Consider the following 22,271-nt stretch of genomic DNA (forward strand, 5'->3'; position numbering starts at 1 on the left):
TATCTCTCTCACAACTTCAGGCTTCGTCACCTCCCCCAGGAGCCTGGACCCCCAGACAGGGCCCCCTCAGCCTCTGCAGGTCACACTCGGAGGTTGATGAGGGCCTGTCACCTGACTGTCCCCTGTGCCTGGGCTCCATGAGGGCTGATCCCTGCTGGCCCTTGTGGGAACACTCAGCAAATGTACCTGAAGTAAGGGAAAGAGGTCATAAACAGCAAGCCCTGGGTTAGCCAGAAGGCCCCAAGTGTTCTGGATGATCGAATGTTCTCATTAACTCAGAGCCAACCAGAAAGCCATAGGGGAAGAGAACTATTTTTTCTTTTGAAACAAAATGTCGTAATTAATGTGTCTTATCGGGGGTTTAAGGCAAAGGATGTGGACAGAGTCTCTCCCTTGGGAACTGAGGGCTTTATAGCACCCTGCTAGGGATGTCTGTGATGGACACAATAGACCTCATGGATAAAGGGGAGGGGCCCCCAATCTAACCACATCCCCTTCTGCCCACTCCAGCCTCACTCTGCCATATGCCTTCTGCTTCCAACCCTACTTTCCATCTCTTTTGCCTACAAGGCAGGATCCAGAAAACATTCCCTTTGATAATACATTTCATTGATTCTGGATCACTGAGTTTTCACATATTCATCAGTTTTGTAAAAAGTATTCACTGTGCACCTCATCCCGCCAGCTGTGCCAGCTGTCATCCCCACAGAGGTGACCAGCCTCGCCCCTGTCACCATGCAGCTGGCCTTCCCCAAGGGGAAATTACTGATGAGCAAGTGTGAGACATGCCCTGGTGACCAAAGCAGCGGGGAAGAGAAAAACCGGGGAGGGAGCCAGGATCACAGGCAGGGAGGGGTCACTGTTTTTCACAAGGAGGTCAGGGAAAGGCCATGGACGGCACTGGGCTGGAATGTGGCGGAAGGGCCCTCCAGGCAGAAGGAGCTGTTAACGTCAGGGCCCAGAGGTGGGAATGTGCATGGTATGTTTGAAGAGCAGCAAAGAGAGTTGTGTGATGGCAACAGGAGAGGGGAGGGGAACATGCAGATACGGCCTTGTTAATATCAGGGCCCTGGGGAAACAGTGAACAGGAACAACTGCCCTCAGGGAGCACAGGGTCCTAGGGAGAATGGCAACAAGCAAGCAAGCAGAGAAACAACCACAACTTCACAGAGCCTGGCAAGGGCCCTGAAGGAGGAAACGGAATTGTGATGGGGTAGTGAGGCTGCCAGGGGGACAGCTTCAGACAGGGCAGGGAAGGCGTCTAAAGGGGGACCTCTGAGCAGAGAGCTGAAAGAGGGGGAGCACCTTCATCTTCACCACAGCCCCCGGGTTTCACCAGGACTGCTGTCCTACGGAACCGGAAGGGGACTTTCCAGGAGTCACCAACGGTGCAGTGAGCAGGAGCCACCTCAGGGCTCTGGGGCCCAAAGCCTGGGCTTCCCCAGCTCTTTCTCCTGGCTGGGTGAGTGAGATGGATCTCACTCTGAGATCTGAGTGAGATGGATCTCACTCTGAGATCTGAGTGAGATGCCTCCCTGCCTCCCCAAAATCTCCACTCCTGAGCCCATATCATACATACGGACAAGGGTCCCTTTGACAGCCTGGAGAGCCACAAGTCCGCCTGGCCTTTGGAGTGAGGCTGCCCAGGTTCAGTGCTAGCCCTGTGCTCGGCACCTACAGGGCCCTGGGAAGCCACTGGACCTCAGCAAGGACTCAATCACCTCCCTGTAGCTGGGGTGCAGTGAAGCCCAAAGGCCTGGCTCCAACCAAGTGCTCCACAACTAGCCGTTTCTGCCACTCATTCATTCTCCTTCCTCAGCTAGCAAAGGGGCAGACGCATCTCACACCCCAGCCTGCGTGGAGGGGAATCCATCATTGCCAGGATTAAGTAAATGCCAGGACCCCTGCAGGGTGAGCACCGCCAGGGCCACGGCATGACTTCCTAGGTCCTAGGCACTTTTGCTTTCATGGGCACCTTCCTCCATGAAAATATATACACACACACACATATACACAAATGCACAGACATCTATACAAACACACTCATACATATATACACATATATACACACACAAACACACTCATACATATATACACATATATACACACATATACACACATACACACATACACATATACACACATATATACAAACACATACATATGTACACACATATACACATGCACACACGTATACAAACACACTCACATATATACAAACATATACACACATATATACACACATATACACATACACACATATATACAAACACATACATATATACACACATATACACATGCACACACGTATACATACTCATACGTATATACACACATACATATATACACACACATACGTATACAAACACACTCATACATATATGCACACACATGCACACATATATACAAATAAGCATATACACACACGTATACACTCATACATATATACACACATACATACATATATACACACATACACACATGCACACACGTATACACACTCATACGTATATACATACATACACACATACATATATACACACATACACACGCGTATACAAACACACTCATACATATATACACACACACGCACACATATATACAAATAAGCATATACACACACATATACACTCATACATATATACACACATACATACATATATACACACACATATATACACACAAGCATACGCACTACATACATACACTCACATATACAAACAACTAGACATACACACACACATGCACACACAGGCACACACGAATACACACATACACATATAGGCACACATATACACATATATACACACATGTTCACACATATACACATATATTTACACACAGGCATACCCATATACACACACATACACACATACAGTTGTGCAATGGGAGGTGGAGATGCCTCCCTGCCTCCCCAAAATCTCCACTCCTGAGCCCATACCAGACCTAGAGACAGGGGTCCCTTTGACAGCCTGGAGAGCCACGAGTCCGCCTGGCCTTTGGAGTGAGAACTCCAAGAACTGCATCATTAGGTGATTCAGTCCTTGTGGGAACACCATAGGGTATGCTTACACCAACCTAGATGGTACAGCCTACCGCACACACAGGCTATATGTACAGCCCATGGCTCCTAACTGCAAACCTGTACAGCATGGGACCACACTGAATACTGTAAGCCACCATAACACAATGGTAAGTACTTGTATATCTAAACACATCTAAACCTAGAAAAGGTGCAGTAAAAATATGGTATTATCATCTTATGGAATCACCATTTGTATACACAGTCCGTTGACTGAAACATTGCCAGGCGGTGCATGACTGTGTGTGTGTAATCCCAGCACTTTGGGAGGCCGAGGCGGGGGGATCACTTGAAGTCAGTAGTTCCAGACCAGCCTGGCCAGCATGGTGACACCCCATCTCTACTAAAAATACAAAAAATTAGCCAGGCGTGGTGGCAGGTGCCTGTAATCCCAGCTACTCAGGAAGCTGAGGCAGGAGAATTGCTTGAACCCGGGAGGCAGAGGTTGCAGTGAGCCGAGATCGCACCACTGCACTCCAGCCTGGGCGACAAGAGTGAAACTCTGTCTCTCTCTCTCTCTCTCTCTGTGTGTGTGTGTATATATATGTATATGTATATACACACACATTATATATACATACAAATTATACATATATACACACACACATATGTGTATATATATAATTTAATATATAGGCATATATTAAATAATTGCACTTGACCTAAAAGTTCTTTTCCGTTCCAGAAATTAAAACGTTTTCTGGGAGAGAACAGCACACACTGGGCACGCGGTGGGGTGAGGAGGGAGAGCATCAGGAAGAATAGCTAATGGATGCTGGGCTTAACACCTGAGTGACGGGACAATCTGTGCAATAAATCACCATGGCACACATTTACCTACATAACAAACCTCCACATCCTGCACATGTACCCCGACCTTAAAATTTAAAACAATTTAAAACAACATTTTCATGGGCCCCCAGAACACCAGCCACTGTGCCTCCATGATGGGCAGAGAAGTCAGCTCTGCACCAGTCACTGGCAGAGCCAAGCTGTCTGGGAATAATTGAGGAATTTGCACTGTGAGCTTGCTCCAGGGAGAGCTGCAGGAGGCATCAAATGCTGTTGCTGCTTCACTGGTTAGACAATCCTGTCCGGATGTGGGCGCAGAAATCCACCATGAAAGTCTCAGACAGAGGCCTCTGCTGGTCACCATAGGGCGGAAGCTTCTGCCAGCACTCACTCACTCACTGGATGGTGACTCTTCTCCCAATTCCTTATAAGCCGTTCCAGTTGGACAATCACCCGAAACATTCCATCAAGATGCATCTGTCTACATCTCCAATGACTTCAATGTGGCCAAATCCAATGGTCATTCCTCAGCCCATACCTCATTTGACCTTTCAGCCCCATTTGATAAGGTCGATCCCTCCCTCCTCCTGTGGCGTTCAGGGAGTCACCTTCTCCTGGGTTTCCCTCCTGCCTCCCTGACCACACCTCGGTCTCCTGTGCTGGTTGTTTGCCTTGTCCCTGACACCTTGACATAGGAATGTCCCAGAACCTAGTCCTTGGACATCTCAGCCAAGCCTCATTCTCTCAGTGACCTCAACCAGAGCCACAGTCCTCAGTCTTCTTCTTTCAGACGCACCTGCCTTGCTGTCTCTTCTCTGCTGGAAGGGCAGTCCCATGTGGGTGAAGATGTGTGTTTTCTTCACTGATGCATCTCCTGGGCTAGGACAGTGGCTGCCATGTATTAGGTGCTCCATCCATATTTTCTGAATGGACCAAGGAATGAATGAGGAAGAACACACATCCTGGCCTCAAAGAAGGTTGGGACTGATAAGATCACTAAGCACATTTACCTTCCTTATTTTTTTTTTTCAGATAGAATTTCACTCGTTTTCCAGGCTGGAGTGCCATGGTGCGATCTTGGCTCATTGCAACCTCCACCTCCCAGGTTCAAGAGATTCTCCTGCCTCAGCCTCCCGAGTAGCTAGGACTACAGGCGTGTGCCATTACACCCAGCTAATTTTTTGTATTTTTAGTAGAGATGGGTTTTCACCATGTTGGCCAAGCTGGTCTGGAACTCCTGACCTCAAGTGATCCACCCGCCTTGGCCTCCCAAAGTGCTGTGATTACAGGCGTGAACCACAATGCCCAGCCAGTACCTTTGCCTTCTTAAGTGCCTAGTGGTGTGGGGATCTGAGTCTCAGATCCAGATAAACCATGTTTTGAATCTGCCTTTTGACCCTTCTCCTCTGGGTGACCTTGCACAAGCGTTTCTGGAACTCAGTTTGGAAATAAGAATATGTATCTCTAAGTGTGGAGCAGAATCCTACCAGAAGATATCCATAAAGCTGAGTATGCAGCTCTGAGTGGAGCAATGCAACACTCCCCAACCCCGGAATCACGTTCTCCGTCACCATCAGCATCCTCATTCTCATCAATAAACCTGCAACACCTTGCCCCTGGTAACAAAGCTCTGCACGCACATAATATGACCCAATCATCGTAGCAGAAATGGTAGAGAAAAAGGGGCAAGGGGTGACTTCTTTCCCCATTTTAAAAACATATCAACTAAGACCTCGAGAGGTTTGCCCCACATCATGCAGGGGAAAGTAGAAATAACTAGACTTCAACTTGGAGCCTATGGATACCGAATCTCATGATCACTTTGTTCTGGTTTCACGTCTTCATCTCCCCTCTTGCTCCTCCTTTCACCAATCCAACTCCCACCAAGTGCTATGGACTTTACCTGCTAAACACCTCCAGAAGCTTCTACCTCCTGGGGCAGGCCAGCTCCTCTCACCACGGCCAGCTCCTCTCTCACCCTGGCCACCTGCCTTCCTACCATATCTTCACACTACAGCCTCAGGGAACTTTCCAGAATGTGAACCTCATCATGCCTCCCACTGCCTAGAATCCTTCATGGCTTCTCGTTGCTCTAGGGTTAAGACCTTTGCATGACCAGCAAGGGTCTCTGCAGTCTGAGCCCAGAAGCCATCTCCAAACTTGTCCTGCATCATGTTCCTGGCTCTCTGTTAGATTCATCTGCATGCTTCTTCCACTGGTTACCAGAAAAATAAGATGCACCCTGACGCACCCCATCAGAGTGCAGTTGCAGGCTCAGTGTGCACGTGTGTGCTTGGCTGTGAGCTCGTCCCTTCCCCATGAGGACATGGCCCACTCCAGGCTGGTTAACTACCACATGGAACAGTACCCAGCACGTAGTGGCTGCTCAATGTGTTCGTTGAATACTTGAAGGAATGAAAGCACACACAGGCTCATGCACATTCACCTCTGCACATTGGAGCCTCTGTGCAGGCCTTCTCAGGGCTTTTTCTGCAGCTGAGAAGGATAGATTCCAACACCCAGGCTGGACTCAGGCCCCATCCCCAGCTCGTTGCTTCCTTACCTTCAGTCCCAGCTCCTTTCTTCTCGAAGGCAGCACACAGACGCTCGAGCACCACACTGTCACTGGAGCCCTCTACACGGACTTCCTCATCCAAGACCCAGAAAAGGCCTTTGGCATCCTGGGCACCTCCGCCAGCTGGTAAGCGGACCTGGTGGGAGACCCAGGATTCATTGAAGGGCCCTGATCCCCATCAGAGGCCTGTCTTGGGCTTCTCTTCCCACCAATGGGGAATGGGAGCATCCAAGTCCCAAGCATCAGGACTCAGAATGTGCCTACCCAAAACCATGCTCCCATTCACCCCAGACTCTCAGTGTTGAAGCCACAAAATGACAACAACTGCTCATTTGCAAGCTGTCCAAATCCTGCCTCTGTGCTCACCTCCTGTGTGATCTTGGGCAACCTACTACACTTCTCTGAGCCTTGTTTCCTCCTGTGTAATGGAGACTGAAAATACCTTCCTTGGAGGGCCGTGGTGAGGATTCAACAAAGGGAACCCTCTGGACATTGCACATTTCTAGATACATACAGGCAGCTGGTCTATTTGTGCACAATCAAACAAGAAAGGATTAATTCTGTCTGCATCATTTCCTCTAAGAAGTCCTTGTATTATTTAAACTAAAATCTTGGGGAGGAAAAAAAAAACAACAATAAGCACTCAAAGAACATTTCAGAGAAGGTGAACATGATTCAACAGCACAGACGTAGAATTTTAAATCTAGCCACAAGCTTCAGAGACCATCTAGTTAATCCTGTAATGGTGCATATTGGAAACTGAGAGAGGCCTGGGGAGTTTAAAGGGCCTCTCTGAGGGCCCACAAGGAGTTGGCACAACCAAAAGAAGGCCAGCAAGTGGTCATAGAGGAAATGCAATATGCACAGTGACCAACTGTCCTACTGTGCCCGGGACATGAAACTTTCAGTGCTAAAGCTGGGAAAGTCCTATGCAAACCAGGACAGTTGGTCACCCTAACTGAGGAATTCACACCCCTCAGAGGCCTAGAGAGGGGAAGGGGGCACATCCAGGGTCTCATGGATGGAGAGCCAAAGATGCAGAGCTGGAACTGGATCCCAGGTATCCTTCACCTTGGCCTTTTTCACTGGGGCTGAAACTGATAGCCAGCCCATGCTCAGAAGGTCCTCAGAAAATAGCTGTTAACATTGGGCATGGTGGTGCATGCCTGTAATCCCAGCCACTCAGGAAGTTGAGGCACGAGAATCGCTTGAATCTGGGAGGCAGAAGTTGCAGTGAGCCGAGATCACGCCACTGCACTCCAGCCTGAGTGACAGAGTGAGACTCTGTTTCAAAACAAAGAAGAAAGAAAAGGGAAGGGAAGGGGAGGGGAGGGGAGGGGAAGGGAAGGGAAGGGAGAAAGGAAGGAAGGAAGGAAGGACAGGGAGGAAAGAAGGAAGGAAGGAAGGAAGGAAGGAAGGAAGGAAGGAAGGAAGGAAGGAAGGAAGGAAGGAAGGAAGGAAGGAAGGAAGGGAGGGAAAGAAAGAGAGAGAGAAGGAAAAAAGGAAGGAGAGAAAGAAAAAGAAGGAAGGAAGGAAGGAAGGAAAGAAAGAAAGAGAGAGAAAGAAGGAAGGAAGGAAGGAGAGAAAGAAAAAGAAAGAAGGAAGGAAGGAAAGGAAGGAAGGAAGGAAGGGAAGGAAGGGAGGGAAGGGAGGGAAGGGAGGGAAGGAAGGGAGGAAGGAAGGAAGGAAGGAAGGAAGGAAGGAAGGAAGGAAGGCAGGCAGAAAGAAAGAAAGAAAGAAAGAAAGAAAGAAAGAAAGAGAGAGAGAGAAAGAGAAGAGAGAGAGAAGGAAGGAAGGAAGGAGAGAAAGAAAAAGAAGGAAGGAAGGAAAGAAAGAAAGAGAGAGAAAGAAGGAAGGAAGGAAGGAGAGAAAGAAAAAGAAAGAAGGAAGGAAGGAAGGAAAGAAAGGAAGGAAGGAAGGAAGAGAAGGAAGGGAAGGAAGGAAGGGAGGGAAGGGAGGGAAGGGAGGAAGGAAGGAAGGAAGGAAGGAAGGAAGGAAGGAAGGAAGGAAGGAAGGAAGGAAGGAAGGAAGAAAGGAAGGAAGGAAGGAAGCTGTTTGCAGCCACAGGTCCTGGAGACTACCCCGCCCCCTGCCCTTCCCAGCCAACACTGCTAAATCAGCCCTTCAGGCTCACCCTTTCCCAGGAGAGGCACAGGTGAGGAAGCACAGTGTGGAAGGAAATGAACCAGACAGATGCCAACCAGAAGAACACACTGAGCTGAGAACCGCCAGCCAGGCTTACACAGGAGAGGGCTTTGCAATGATGGGTGCAGCCCACTCTGTGCCAAGAGAAAGTATGCAAGCCAAGTCTGGTCAGCAGGAGACAAGGAAGGAAGAAAAAGACAGGGGCAGCCTTCAGTGTCAGATGGCAGGAGAGATGCCACCAGCAGGGTACCTCCTGTGTGCCAAGCATCATGTCAGGTGCCTTATCTGCAATATCTCATTGATGTTCACAGCAACCCAGAGAAAGTAGCATGCCCATTCTGGAAATGAGGAAACTGAGGCTCAGAGAGGTGAAGCAACATGCCCAAGGTCACCAAGATTGGACCCAGGCATGGCAGGTTCCATGGTCCAAGCACTTTTGTACTAAAATATGAAGAGGAAGACAAAAAAATCAAGTGAAATTGTCATGGGCAGTTCTGAGTTGAACAGAGGTGCAGATCTGGGGTAGCAAAGTGAGTTCTAGGGATGGAGACAGTGAGGTAAAGACTCTGCTTCCCTCAAACTAACGCCTGTCTATCCCTAAATGAGTTCAGGGCCCTGAATCCAACATGGTCCCCTGTTCTCCAGTCCCCCAAGGTCCCCAGTCTCTTCTGGGAACAGCACCTTCATTCAAACATCTGACCTTTGCAGGCCAGAGTGGCTGGAGGTCTCTGGCCATGAGCCTTGAACTTGCTTTGGCTCAGGCCTCAGGCTCCCAGGCATGGGTCTATTCTAAGACATAGACTCAGACATAAAGGAGAGTAGCGGTTCTCAACCTGATCAGATGCTTAAATTTCCATTGTTCAGCCCACAACCAGAACAATTTACACAGAATCTGGGGGTGGGTCCCAGGCATCCACGTTTCCAATGATCCCGGGGTGACTCTAGGTGCAGACGGCATTGACAACTAGTAGACTGAAGACTCAAATCCATGAGCATTTCAACGTGGCCAGGCAGCATCTGAGAGCCTGGGTTGGCTGGGCCCCGTGTTACCTGAGAGGGATTGTGATCCACAGCAGCCACAGTGGTTCCCGGGGAGAGGTCTGGGAGGTCAAACTGCACAGGAACACCTTCCTGGAAAAATCACAGGATTTAAAAGTTAGCGCTTTTAGTGAGCTGAAGGGGGAAGAAAGCTTCTGAAGAAGGAAGAAGCGGAGAGGACTTCCATCACCTCTTGGCCCTTTAAAAAAATGGTTTTAAAAATTTTGGCAAAAGATACATAGCAAAAAATTTACCATTTTAGTCATTTTAAGTATATAGTTCAGTGGTATAAGATACATTCATGTTGTTATGCATCCATCACCAGTAACCATCTCCAGAACTTTCTTCATCTTTCAAAACAGAATCTCTGTACCCATGAGACTTAACTCCCTGTTTCCTTCTCCCCTAGCATCCTGCTTCCTGTGCCTCTGATCTTGACTTTTCTAAGTAGCTTATGTAAGTGAAATCATATAGTATTTGTCCTTTTGTATCTGACTTACGTAACTTAGCATAATGTCCTCAGGGTTCATCCAGCCTGTGCCATTTTGTCAGAATGTCCTTCCTTTTGAAGGCTGAATAATACTTCCTACTAAGTGCATATCTTGTGATGTGCATATCTCATTTTGCTTGTCCATTGCCTGTCAATTGCAATCCACACGTGGGTTGCTTCTGCCTTTCGGCTATTGTGAATAATGTTGCAGTTTGGTGCACAAATACCCGTTTGAGTTCCTGATTTCAATTCTTCTCAGTATATACCCGGACATGGAATTGCTGAATTATGTGGGAATTCTAATTTTTTATGTTTTGAGGTCCACCATTTTGAGGTCCACAGCGGCTGCACTATTTTACATTGCTACCAATACCGCACAAGGGTTCAAATTTCTCCACATCATCCCAACACTTGTTATTTTCTGATTTTTTTTTTTAGTAGCCATTATAATGTGTGGGACGTGTTGTCTCAATGTGGTTTGGATTTGCCTTTCTCTTACAATTTGTGATGGTGAGCTTCTTTTTGTGTGCATTTGTAAATCTTTGGAGAAATGTCTGTTTAATTAATTTTCCCAGTTGCTAATGAGGTTGTTTATTCATCACCTTTTAGCCTTTGTGTGGGAAGAAAAATTGTCAATCAATGCTCCAGTGACATTCTGCTCATCATACAGGGTATCAGCCATCACGCTGACAGCTTTATCAGAAACTGGTAACTCAGTCCACACTTTTAAAATATTTACTGAGAACATAATGAGTGCTAGGCTGAGTGTTCAGTGCTGGAGGTAACAAGTGTACTCTATGGGGAATAATAGTTGCCACAAAAAGTCACCAGAAGCCGGGTGCGGTGGCTCATGCCTGTAATCCAAGCACTTTGGGAGGCCGAGGCAGGCGGATCACCTGAGGTCAGGAATTCGAGATTAGCCTGGCCAACATGGTGAAACCTCATCTCTACAAAAAATACAAAAATTAGCCGGGCGTGGTGGCAGGTGCCTGTAATCCCAGCTACTTGGAGGCTGAGGCAAGAGAATCACTTGAACCCAGGAAGCAGAGGTTGCAGTGAGCCGAGATCGCTCCATTGCACTCCAGCCTGGGCAACAAGAGCGAGCCTCCATCTAAAAAACAAAAAATTTTAAAAGTCACCAGAAATGTCTGGGAAATGCTGTGGACAAAGATGTTCATCACAGTATTGTTTACAAAGCCTCGAACTTAGAAACCACCCTGATATCTATAGGAGAGGAAATACAATTGGACGCAACCACTGCAAGCAGGTTTACTAAGATTTGTAAGTGAAGGGAGGTGATGTGAGCAATGTAATACTGTGAGGAAAATGACAGACAACAAACTCACGTGTACAGGAAGATCCAAAATCCACAGACAACATAATAAAGGGAAAATGGTAAAAAAAAAAAAAAAAAAAACAGAATGGTAACAGTGGTTGCCTCTGGATGGGAGGGCTAAAGGAGATTGTATCTTTAGCTTCTTTGTACTTATATGAAGTTTCCACTGTTTTAATTAAAAATGTATTACTTTGATAATCAGAAATAAGTGAAATATTATGGGAAAAATAAAATAGCTGTTACACTCTTTATTCTTGTTCATTAAATGCTCAAAATGGTCCCTTTGGGGAGTATGGTAACAATGACCATAAAACAACCCTGGTTCTCTGCACATTCCTGTATCCATACTCTGCAGTGACACTGCAGTGCCTCCATCAAGAAGTGGAGCCTGTTTTCCTACCCCTTGAATCCATGCTCAGCCTTAGACCTCTTGTGACTCACTGAACACAGTGGAAGTGATTTTGTGCAAGCCTCAGGTCTAGGCCTCAAGGTCCCCTGCCTGCTTCTGCTTGCTCTCTTGGAACCCTGCCCAGCACTATGAGGACAGTCCAGGCTAGCCTGCTGGAGGATGAGACATTTGTAGAGCAGGGACAAGGTTACCCCAGACAAGGCCTGCCTAGATCCGCTCACAACCAGCTGATCCCACACATGAGAGAGCCCCACCAAGACATCAGAGCCATCTACCCCAACCGACACCCGAATCTGAATCTGAACACAAGCTCAAGAACTATCCTGGACCAAGAGAGCTGTCCAGGCCATCCAGACACTTGTGAGCAACAATCAAAGATTTTTTCTAAACCACTACATTTGGGGGTAATTTATTATGTAGCATTACTATGGCAAATCGTAACTGATACAAAAGAATTATCATCTCTGTTTTCCATGTAAAAAAATCGAGGGTCAGAGAGGGTAAGTGCCTTTCCTAAGGCCACACAGCCAATAAGCGACAGAGTTGGGATCAGACCTCAGGTTTCATCAGCGTCATCTGTTTGAGATTCATTTATGTTGGTGCTTTATTTTTATTGCCAACTAAAGAAATGACTGTAACTTCAATACTTATTATTCTATATTATTGAACTGATGAACAATGTGGTCATTTTTAATATTCTGCAGTAGCACTTGTTGGAATAAAAGTGGTCACACCTTCAGGGAAGAAGGTGGGAGTCATATAGGGAACTGAAAATCCTCCCATTTTCACGTGGGTGATAGAGACACACGTATGTTCATTTGGGTAAATTCATTGAGCTATATGTTTCTGATTTATGCCCTTTTCTTTGTAATTTTTTTTTTTTGTGTTTGTTTCGAGATGGAGTCTCTGTCGCCCAGGCTGGAGTGCAGCGGCACAATCTCAACTCACCACAACCTCCACCTCCCGGGTTCAAGTGATTCTCCTGCCTCAGCCTTTCAGGTAGCTGGGATTACAGGCGCGTGCCACTGCGCCTGGCTAATTTTTGTATTTTTAGTAGAGATGGGGTTTTGCCATGTTTGTCAGGCTGGTCTTGAACTCCTGACCTCAGGTGATCTGCCCACTTCGGCCTCCCACAGTGCTAGGATTACAGGCATGAGCCACTGTGCCTGGCCTTATATTTTAACTTAACCTTTTCCTTTTTTCATGAGAAAATAAGGGCTGGCAGGATCAGGCCTGTACATGCTTCCTGGTTCACACATAGAGTTTCTCTCAGGTGCCTCCTAGAAGAGGAATTGTTGGGTTTTGGGGTGCATGTACCTTCAACTTTGTGAGAACCACCATGCTGTGCTGCAGAGGGGTGTGCAGCCCACTGCTTCCACCTACCCACAGGACTCGAAGGACATTCCCCACTCAGGCACATGTAGACTGACTCTTGCAGGAGCCTTTTGCTTAAGTGAAGTGGGAGAGGATGAAGCAGTCATCCCAAAGAAAGGACAGCCACGGAAGCAAGGCCGGGGGAAGTCCAAGTTCCTTGGTGCTTCTGGGCTGCAGGGTTCAGAAGGTGGTGGGGGGAGGCTGGGCTGTGGAGGGAGCAGTAGAGGTCCGGGGAGATAGGCCTGGGGAAAGGGCTTTGTTCCCCGGTGAACCGAACAGGGTGAAGCTGCAGGATACTGGGGAATGGGAATCCCACACTTCACATCTGACCTCACACCCTCCACGGAGCTCTGGTGAAGGCCCTGCTTCAGCCCAGGCCTACCTCTCGGTATCGCTGCAGCGTGGAGACAAACGTCCGCTGGTAGAACAGCAGCTGCAGGCGCTCATGGGCGTAGTTGTGGCACAGCTCCTCGAAGGTGGCCGCCCGGTCCTTGCCCTGGTGCCGGGGGTTCTGGAAGCCTGGAGAGTCCACCACCATGATGGAGGCCATGGAGAGATGGTGGGAGGAGAAGGATCTAGACAGAGAAGAGGGAGGTGGAATGTCTGAGATGGCGTGGAATCTAGGAGCACACTCATCCAAGCCTCCAGTAGAACTGGTTTCAAAACCAAGCTTGACTCTTACAGGCTGTGTGACCTCAGGCAAGCTACTTAACCTCTCTGAGCAGGGGTTTCCCCAACTGTTAAATAAGGATGGGGATGAGTAGGTTTATCCCAGGGACAGCTATAAGGACTAAAGGAATTAAACTGCCTCCCACTGGCCCAAAGTAAAAAAAAAAAAAAAAATGACTAGCTTAAGGTCACCCAGCAAGTTGGCTACCATGTGAAGACTAGGCCCTCCTTTTCTTTCTTCAGATGCCTATTACAATCAAAAAACTATTTTATTTAATACATCAGTTTACAAAATTCTTCCAAGCTATCACCTCCTTGTATTCTCCTGATGAATCTGTACGGGTGGACAGAGCAGAGATTATTCACATCAAAAATCAGGACTTAAGAGACTTTAGAGCCAGTCACATGTGGGCTTCAATCCTTGCTCTGTGACAGAGAGGACGTGTGTCTCGGGAGAGTTGCCCAACCTCTCTGAGCCTCCACCGTCTCAGCCACCGTCTCAGTCAATGATGGTGACTAGCTCAGAGGGCTGTTGTGAGGGTTGGGTGTGATAGGTTTCCGTGGCTGTGAAAGCAAAGTTTGCCTCGTGGTTAGTGCTCAGTAAATGCCACCTGCTATCATCACCATGAGTATGATCAGCTAGGAGCTTTGCAGGGCCCTTAGTTGAACCTTGGTTCTTCTCCTGTTTGCCAAGGTTTTCCAACTATAATATGGGGATAATAAGAGCAGCCACCACATAGACATGCACGAAGATGAAGTCGGTTATTTCTTGGCAAAACAGACACCTACTAGGTGCTTATAAATGCTGTAGTAGGTACTTTGATCATCAGTGCAGCATTTCACAGACGTGGCCTCTGAGAACCCAAACCTCGAAGCAGCTGCCCTTCACTGGTGAAGGCAGTTTCCTCTGCCAGCAGTTCATTTCCCACTTCCAGTACTCCCTTCTCTAAGCACGCACAATCCCCTTGGTTTCTAGATAATATGTCTGTGGGCTCAGATGGTAATTACTTCGGCAGCGTCAGAGGGGCTTGATTCTGTGTCCACGACAACTTGGAGAAACCCGGCTGCTCTGTTGCTACGCGCCAGCCTCATCCCTTTAACAGGATTTCAGAAGCCTAATTATGCTTTCTGCTTTCACAGAGGAGGAAGGCAAGCCTTTGCCTAGGCTCTGGATTAGCTCTGCTGAAAAAACGGCTTCAAGGGTTTCCAAGCATGGGCTCAGTGCCTTGTGCATAACGATAGAAAACGGAGGCTCCTCGGGCCTGCAGCCCCACAGAGGCACATCAGAGGCACACCCCGGCCCACTCCAAACTTCTACCATGTTGCTCCCATCCCCAGCAAGACAATTTTGAAAAATAAATGGATGAGAGCAATGTGCTGGGCTATTCAGGGGAACTGAAGGTATGAGATGAGAATGTGGCATTGTGTTTGCATCTCGGTTCTCTCCTTCAAGCTTTAGTCTCCTCCTCTGTACAATGGGTCCCTGTGAGTACTCGGTGATGCAAAGCAGGTTAAACAATTAGTACAATCCCTGGCCCTCAGTAGACATTCAAAAGTGCTTAGCTTTTATTGTTGGTATTTTTACAATCACTCTTAGGAAGAATTTGTTTTGTTTTGTTTTGAGACAGAGTCTCGCTCTGTCACCCAGGCTGGAGTGTGGTGGCGCGATCTCGGCTCACTGAAACCTCTGTTTCCCAGGTTCAAGCAATTCTCCCTGCCTCAGCCTCCCGAGTAGCTGGGATTACAGGCGCCCACCCCCATGCCCAGCTAATTTTTGTAATATTTAGTAGAGACAGGTTTTCGCCATGGTGGCCAGGCTGGTCTTGAACTCCTGATCTCAGGTGATCCTCCCACTTCAGCCTCCCAAAGTACTGGGATTACAGGCATGAGCCACCACGTTTGGCCAGGAGAGTTATTTAAATTCGTTATTTCTTTTAATCCTCACAATAGTCCTTGGGGAGAGAGCTATTGTACAGACGAGGAAAGGGAGATCAGAGAATTGAACTGATTTACTGATCACACAGCCAGTAGGTGGCCAAGGTGGAAACTAAATCCAGCACTGTCCACCTTAGAAACTCTCTCGCCAGCTGAAAAACTGCCACTTTGCTCAACTGCCCGGTATGTGAATTCATCTGTGCACCTGCAAGAGGCCAACTGTGTGCCTAGGGAAAGGCCCCGTTACCTGTTGATGAGTGAGACCACGGCCGCAAAGAGCTCCTGGTACAGGCCTGAGGCCATCCCCTCCACACACTCCACTCCTGTCATCTTGAGCCCTGGGAAAGAGGACAGAATCAGCATTCTCGGTTAGGGATCTTGCCTGGGGCCAAGGACATCACTGCAGAGCAGCAGGGGCCACTCAGCTTAGAAAATCCTTCTTTTCTTGCCACATCCCTCCACTGCTGAAATTATTTCCCCCAGGTTCTTAGGACAAAGTCTAAGTGTCCTATCAGGGCCTACAGGGTCCTATGTAACCTGCCCTACCTTCACCCCAGAGTGATCTCCTGCTCATCCCTCAGGACTCAGCCCAAATGTCACCTCCTCAGGAAAGCCTTCCTTGACTACCACCACCGCCACCACTAGGCCAATTCCCAGCTCTACGTTGCTTCTAATAGCACTTCCCATAGCATAATCTTTCCAGTACAGTTATTTTATTAACCTGTGTCTCCCTCATGAGGCTGGGTGTGCCCTGAAGATAGACCCTGTCCCTGGGTTTATTGACCTTTAAATTGCCAGTGTCTGGCATAGAGTAGACACTCGGTAAATGTTTATGATTCCTTTTCTGGAAAGAAATTTAGCTATTTTGTATTAGAAGTCATAAAATGTTCATATAGTGGGACCTAATCATTTTACTCTTAGGCTTTTATTCTAACGAAACAGTCAGAGAAATAAAGCTTGCTGGGGACATAGGTTCTTCCAATTGTTGATTAAATTGGCAAAAATCACTTTTTTGAAATGACTTGAGTGCTCAACAATAGAAAATGGGTTAGGTAATTTGTAGTCTGCCCATACAAAGGAATGCTTAAAGTCAGGTATGAAGAATATTGAATGAGATTGGAAAAGTGCCTACCTAGAATGTCAGAAGGAATATAAAAGCTCAAAAACTATAATTACAGTTGTGGACTCGATTTTGCTCTAACACATACACACACACACACACACATGCACGCACGTATACGCATCCCATTACAATCACCAGCCTTGATTAGGGTGCATTGAACAAAGCAGAGTGAGGAGTGTAGGGGGTCAGATCACAAATTATGTCCCTTAAGTTTTAGTTCTGTCTAAAAAACTGAAAACACAGTTTCCAAATCGGTGCGCACTAGTGCCTGGAGGAGTAATTCTGCTTGTACATTCCAGGCAGCCCACTGCAGCCCCGAAAGCATTTCCCACCCCTCCTCTGAATCCACCCCCAACCTGGGCTGTTGCTAGGCAACCCGCAGCCTCCCAGCCTCTCTCCTAAGCCTGAAGGTCCCCTACCTGCTTAATGTCTACTCTTGAGACCTCAGCCTGAGAGGTTAACTCAGACTCACAAAGTGGTGACTGCATGTGTCTGTGCCTGTGTGTGATGCGCCCATCCTTAAGTATGTGTGTGGTGTTTGTGCCTGTGCATATGTGTGCACATATGTGCTTGTGTCTATGCATGTGTGTGTAGTTGTGTGGTATGTGCCTGTGTCATACATATCTGTGCACATGTTTACACACACACGTGCCATGCATATCTGTGTATGTGTGTGGTGTGCATGCTTGCAGTATGTGTGCTGGTGTCCATGCATGTGTGTGTTCATGTGTGTGATTCTGTGGTGTGTATCTGTGCACAGGTGTGCATACACAAGTTGTGCTGTGCATATGTGTGGTGTGTGCATGCGTATATGCACACACGGTGTGTGCATGCTTCTGTGAATGTGTGTGTATGTCGAAGAGGAGAGGTAATCTTCAAGAAAACCACAGCTCACACCAGAGCACAGATCTGAAAGGAGACATAGAGGGCCAATGGGGTCCAAGTGACATTAGCCCCCATGCCAAAGTCCCTGGACGGTGGAAGCAATGCCAAAAGTGCAAAGGAGCTCCAAGAGACGGGTCCCAAAACCACAGCTCACAACACTTCTACTCTTTAATCCCAAACTCTGTTGTCTCAAGGATAGCAGCTCTTAGAGAGCTCCCAAAGATGCACAGAGGCTGCAGACTTGGGACTTGGCAGATCACATCCTTGCAGGTACAGTACAAAGTCCTCCTGCTTTTCCCCCATGGCAGTTCAAAACGCCCTCATTCTTCCAGCTGCTCAGGCCAAAATCCTAGCAGCCACTGCTGGTCTCTGCCCTTCTCTTAGGGCCCAAGCTAACGCCTCAGCTTGTAAACTAGACCCTGAATCTGTCCCCACCTGCCCCATCTCCACAAGCACTTCCCACCACCACCTATCACCTGGTGATTTTTATAGGTTTCCAGTGGGTCTCCCTCCTCCCACTCACTCCCCAACCTTCATCCAGGCTGAGCTTCTTAAAGCCAAATCATGCCGTCCCCCTGCTGAAGGCACTCCATGGCTTCCCAAGGGTCTGAGAATAAAAACCTTCGTTTATAAACCCTTAGTGAGCTGACCACACCTTGCTCTCCACCCTCATCTTCTCCCATCCGTCCACCTCGCACCAGCCATTTGGGCTTTATTTCCATCCTTCAAACAGAAAGACTAGCCTTTCCCCTACCTAGTAGGTGCTCAACAAACATGAAATCCAATGGAAATGCACTGGTCCACTGGCCCTGCCCACGGCATCCCCTCCCCACAGCGCGGAGCTCCCTGCCAGGTTTCAGCAGCCTTCATGACCACTGGACCGAGGTAGTTATTTGAGCATTAGCATTGACCAGGTAGAAACAATGTCCCTTTCCACCCACGATGGCTTCCCCTGCACCTAACACAGGCCTTCATAGCGTAGGCCCATAACAAATCTTTGATTAAAAAAAGTTAAAGAATGCTGGTGTATCCCCAGGAGCTGGCCCAGAGGGGGCCCAGCTCACCCAGAGAGGCAGCAGCCATGTACCTGAGCTGGTTTCCTCGTCCTCGAGGTCCCTTTGGCTTGGCCCAAACGTCATTTGCTGGATGATCTGTCGAAGGTGGTGCTTGAAGGTGGCCGTGTTCAGCTCCTCATACTCGCAGCCGAGGGCCTCAGCTGCATAGTTTGCCCACTCAAACCTCATGAACTGCTTCCGGCCCACTGCGCAGGGGACAAAACAGAGGCGTGGCAGTGAGGCCCTAGGCATGGGGTGGATGAACGCCCAAGAGGACCTCAGAGAATCTCAACACTCCCCCAATCTCCAGGCCAGCCCCATCAGCAGGGAGCTTGGACAACCGCCCAGGCCTGGGCCCCTAGGCAATGGCCCTGGAGGAGTCAGCTTTCCCAAGAGACATGCTTATCAGACTTCCTCGCCATTTGCATTTTTGCATTACTTACTTGTTCTTTCTTTTTTTCTTTTTCTTTTTTTTTTCTGAGACGGAGTCTCGCTCTGACCCCCAGGCAGTGGCGCCATCTTGGCTCACTGCAAGCTCCGCCTCCCGGGTTCACGCTATTCTCCTGCCTCAGCCTCCCGCGTAGCTAGGACTACAGGCACCCACCACCACTCCCGGCTAATTTTTTTGGATTTTTAGTAGAGACGGGGTTTCACCGCGTTAACCAGGATGGTCTCGGTCTCCTGACCTCGTGATCCGCCCGTCCCGATCTCCCAAAGTGCTGGGATTACAGGCATGAGCCACCGCACCTGGCCTCCATTGCTTACTTTTTCAAAGTGATTAAAAATATCATGGGGAAGCACTCTAAATGTGAAATTGGGGAATGGTTAATAAAATTATGATTGATTCACCCACCCACGTATCCATTTACCTATCCAACCAGGCATGCACTACCCCCTGCAAGCCGCCTACCTATCTTTCAACTCCTCATCCAAATACACATCCAACCATCTAACCAGCTATCTGCTTACTCTGTACATGTTGACTAAGCTCCCTCCATGTGACAGGCACTGTGTCTGCCACCGATAAGCAAGACAACAAGGTGCCTGTCCTCATGGAGCTTATAGTCCATTGAGGGAGTGTGACAATAGACAAGTAAACAAATAGATAAGATCATTTCCGGCCATAAAATTATAAAGTTCCCTCTGCCCTCTGCCAAACAGAAACTAAAGCAGGGTGCTGAGATGAAGAGAGACTGAAGGAGTCGTTTGGCATCTATGGTGGTCAAAGCGGGCTCTATCTGAAGACGTGATATATTAACTGAGCTATGAAGGGTGAGAAGGAGCTACTACATAAAGAACCAGGGAAGTGCTTCAGAGGTTGAAGGAGGAGGCAGTGCAAAGATCCTGGGGCAGAAATGAGCATGGTGTGTTAAAGGAATGCCAAGCAAACCCGTGTGGCTGGAATGTAACGGGGTGGGGAAAGGAACCAGACAGGATTAAAGAATCAATGGACAGCCACTCTCTGGACTATTATAAGGCCATTTAAAATTAGCAACAAAGACCCTGCATACCATGGACAATGCTTACATTTGAAATGCCAAGTGGAAAGCAGATTAGAAAATGATGTCATAGTATGACAACAACTGTGTGAATCATTCTAAACTGCTGTAAAGAGTAATAAAAGGGAAATATAGCTAAATATTAACCATCACTGCTAGGTAAGGGGATTTTATATTTTCCAAATTTTTTTACCATGGTTGAGCACTAATTTTTTAATCCATATAAAAATAAAAATAAATGACTTTTTTTTTTTTTTTTTTGAGGTGAAGTCTCTCTCTGTCGTCCAGGCTGGAGTGCAGTGGTGCAATCTCAGCTCACTGCAAGCTCTGCCTCCCGGGTTTATGCCATTCTCCTGCCTCAGCCTCCTGAGTAGCTGGGACTACAGGTGCCCGCCACTACAGGCGCCCACCACCACACCCAGCTAATTTTGTTTTTGTATTTTTAGTAGAGATGGGATCTCACTGTGTTAGCCAGGATGGCATCTCCTGACCTCATGATCTGCTCGCCTCAGCCTCCCAAAGTGCTGGGATTACAGGCGTGAGCCACTGCGCCTGACTAATAAATGACTTCTTAAAACAAATAAATAGTGCCATCCTTAAAACATTTTCACTAACAAATACATGAAAAAATGTTCAACATTACTAATCACCAGGGAAATGCAAATCAATGCAAATCAAAACCACAATGAGGTATCATCTCACTCCAGTAGGATGGGGTGACAAAATACAAAAGTGCTGGCAAGGATGAAAAAAGAAAAAAAAGGAACTATTAGACGCTGTTACTGGGAATGTAAACTAGTGCAGCCACTATGGAGAGCGGTATGAAATTTCCTCAGAAAACTATAGATAGAAATACCCTACGATCCAGCAAACCCACTACTGAACATTTATCCCAAGGAAATCAGTACATCAAAGAGACATCTGTACCCCAGGTTTACTGTAGCATTATTCACCATAGCCAGGAGAGGGAATCAACCTAGGTGTCCAGTAACAGACAAATGGGTAAAGAAAATGTGGTATATATACACAATGCAATACTATTCAGACATAAAAAAGCATGAAGTCTTGTCATTCATGGCAACATGGATGGAACTGGAGGACGTTAAGTGAAATAAGCCAGGCACAGAAAGACAAATATCACATGTTCTTTATTCTTATGTGGAAGCTAAACAAAGGTTTATTTCATAAAAGTAGAAAGTAGAATAGAGCATACTAGAGGCTTGGAAGGGTTTGTTTGGGGGTAAGCGGGTGGATAGGGACAGAGTTGTTAAAGGACACAAAATCACAGCTAGATAGGAGAAATACGTTCTAGAGTTCCATAGCATTGTAGGATGACTGTAGTTAACCATAATATATTATATAGATTCAAATAGCTAGAAGGAGGATATTTGAATGTTCTTAACACAAAGAACTGATCATTGTTCAAGATGATGGATACTCCAATTACCCTGATCTGAAAACTATATATTACATGTTTAGAAACACCACTATGAACCCCATAAATATGTACACTTACTATATGTCAACTTAAAAAAAACTAAAAAAAAATTTCTTTCATCTCTCATTTTCCTATAAATGTGTTTCCTTCTTTGAAATAAGAATCACAGCCGCCAACAGAGATTTTTCAGTCAATCAGAAAGAGATTATGAGGGCCCAATTCTTCAAGCAGACAGCCTGATGAGCCAGTCTGGCTTATGGCAAAATTAGAAATTTGGAAAAGGACTTTATCTAGGACTTTGACCCTACCCAAGGAGGAGGTCTGGCCCCAGTCACCAAGGGTATTACATCCTTCTATGTGCCAATTACTCTGCACTGGTCACAAGAGCATCACTGTATTATCCTCATTTTATAGACTATGTCATTT

At 47.2% G+C, this 22,271-nt stretch overlaps 1 protein-coding gene across 3 annotated transcripts in view; it reads right to left on the reverse strand.

Moving 5' to 3' along the window:
• The window catches only part of MYO18B (myosin XVIIIB), a 217,595-nt gene extending 198,420 nt beyond the window's left edge, over positions 1-19,175 (reverse strand). For all 3 annotated transcript variants that reach the window (XM_030915727.1, XM_030915728.1, XM_030915726.1), the window contains exons 1-5: positions 18,941-19,175; positions 16,093-16,183; positions 13,624-13,816; positions 9,645-9,725; positions 6,438-6,585 (exon numbers count right to left, since the gene is read on the reverse strand). In XM_030915727.1, the coding sequence (XP_030771587.1) occupies positions 6,438-6,585; positions 9,645-9,725; positions 13,624-13,816; positions 16,093-16,183; positions 18,941-19,160 (733 nt within the window). In that variant the 5' untranslated portion in view covers positions 19,161-19,175. The remainder of the gene's footprint in view (positions 1-6,437; positions 6,586-9,644; positions 9,726-13,623; positions 13,817-16,092; positions 16,184-18,940) is intronic.
• Positions 19,176-22,271: the final 3,096 nt, after the last annotated feature.

The sequence above is a fragment of the Rhinopithecus roxellana genome, chromosome 13 (genome assembly GCF_007565055.1).
Source record: "Rhinopithecus roxellana isolate Shanxi Qingling chromosome 13, ASM756505v1, whole genome shotgun sequence".
Lineage (NCBI taxonomy): Eukaryota > Metazoa > Chordata > Mammalia > Primates > Cercopithecidae > Rhinopithecus > Rhinopithecus roxellana.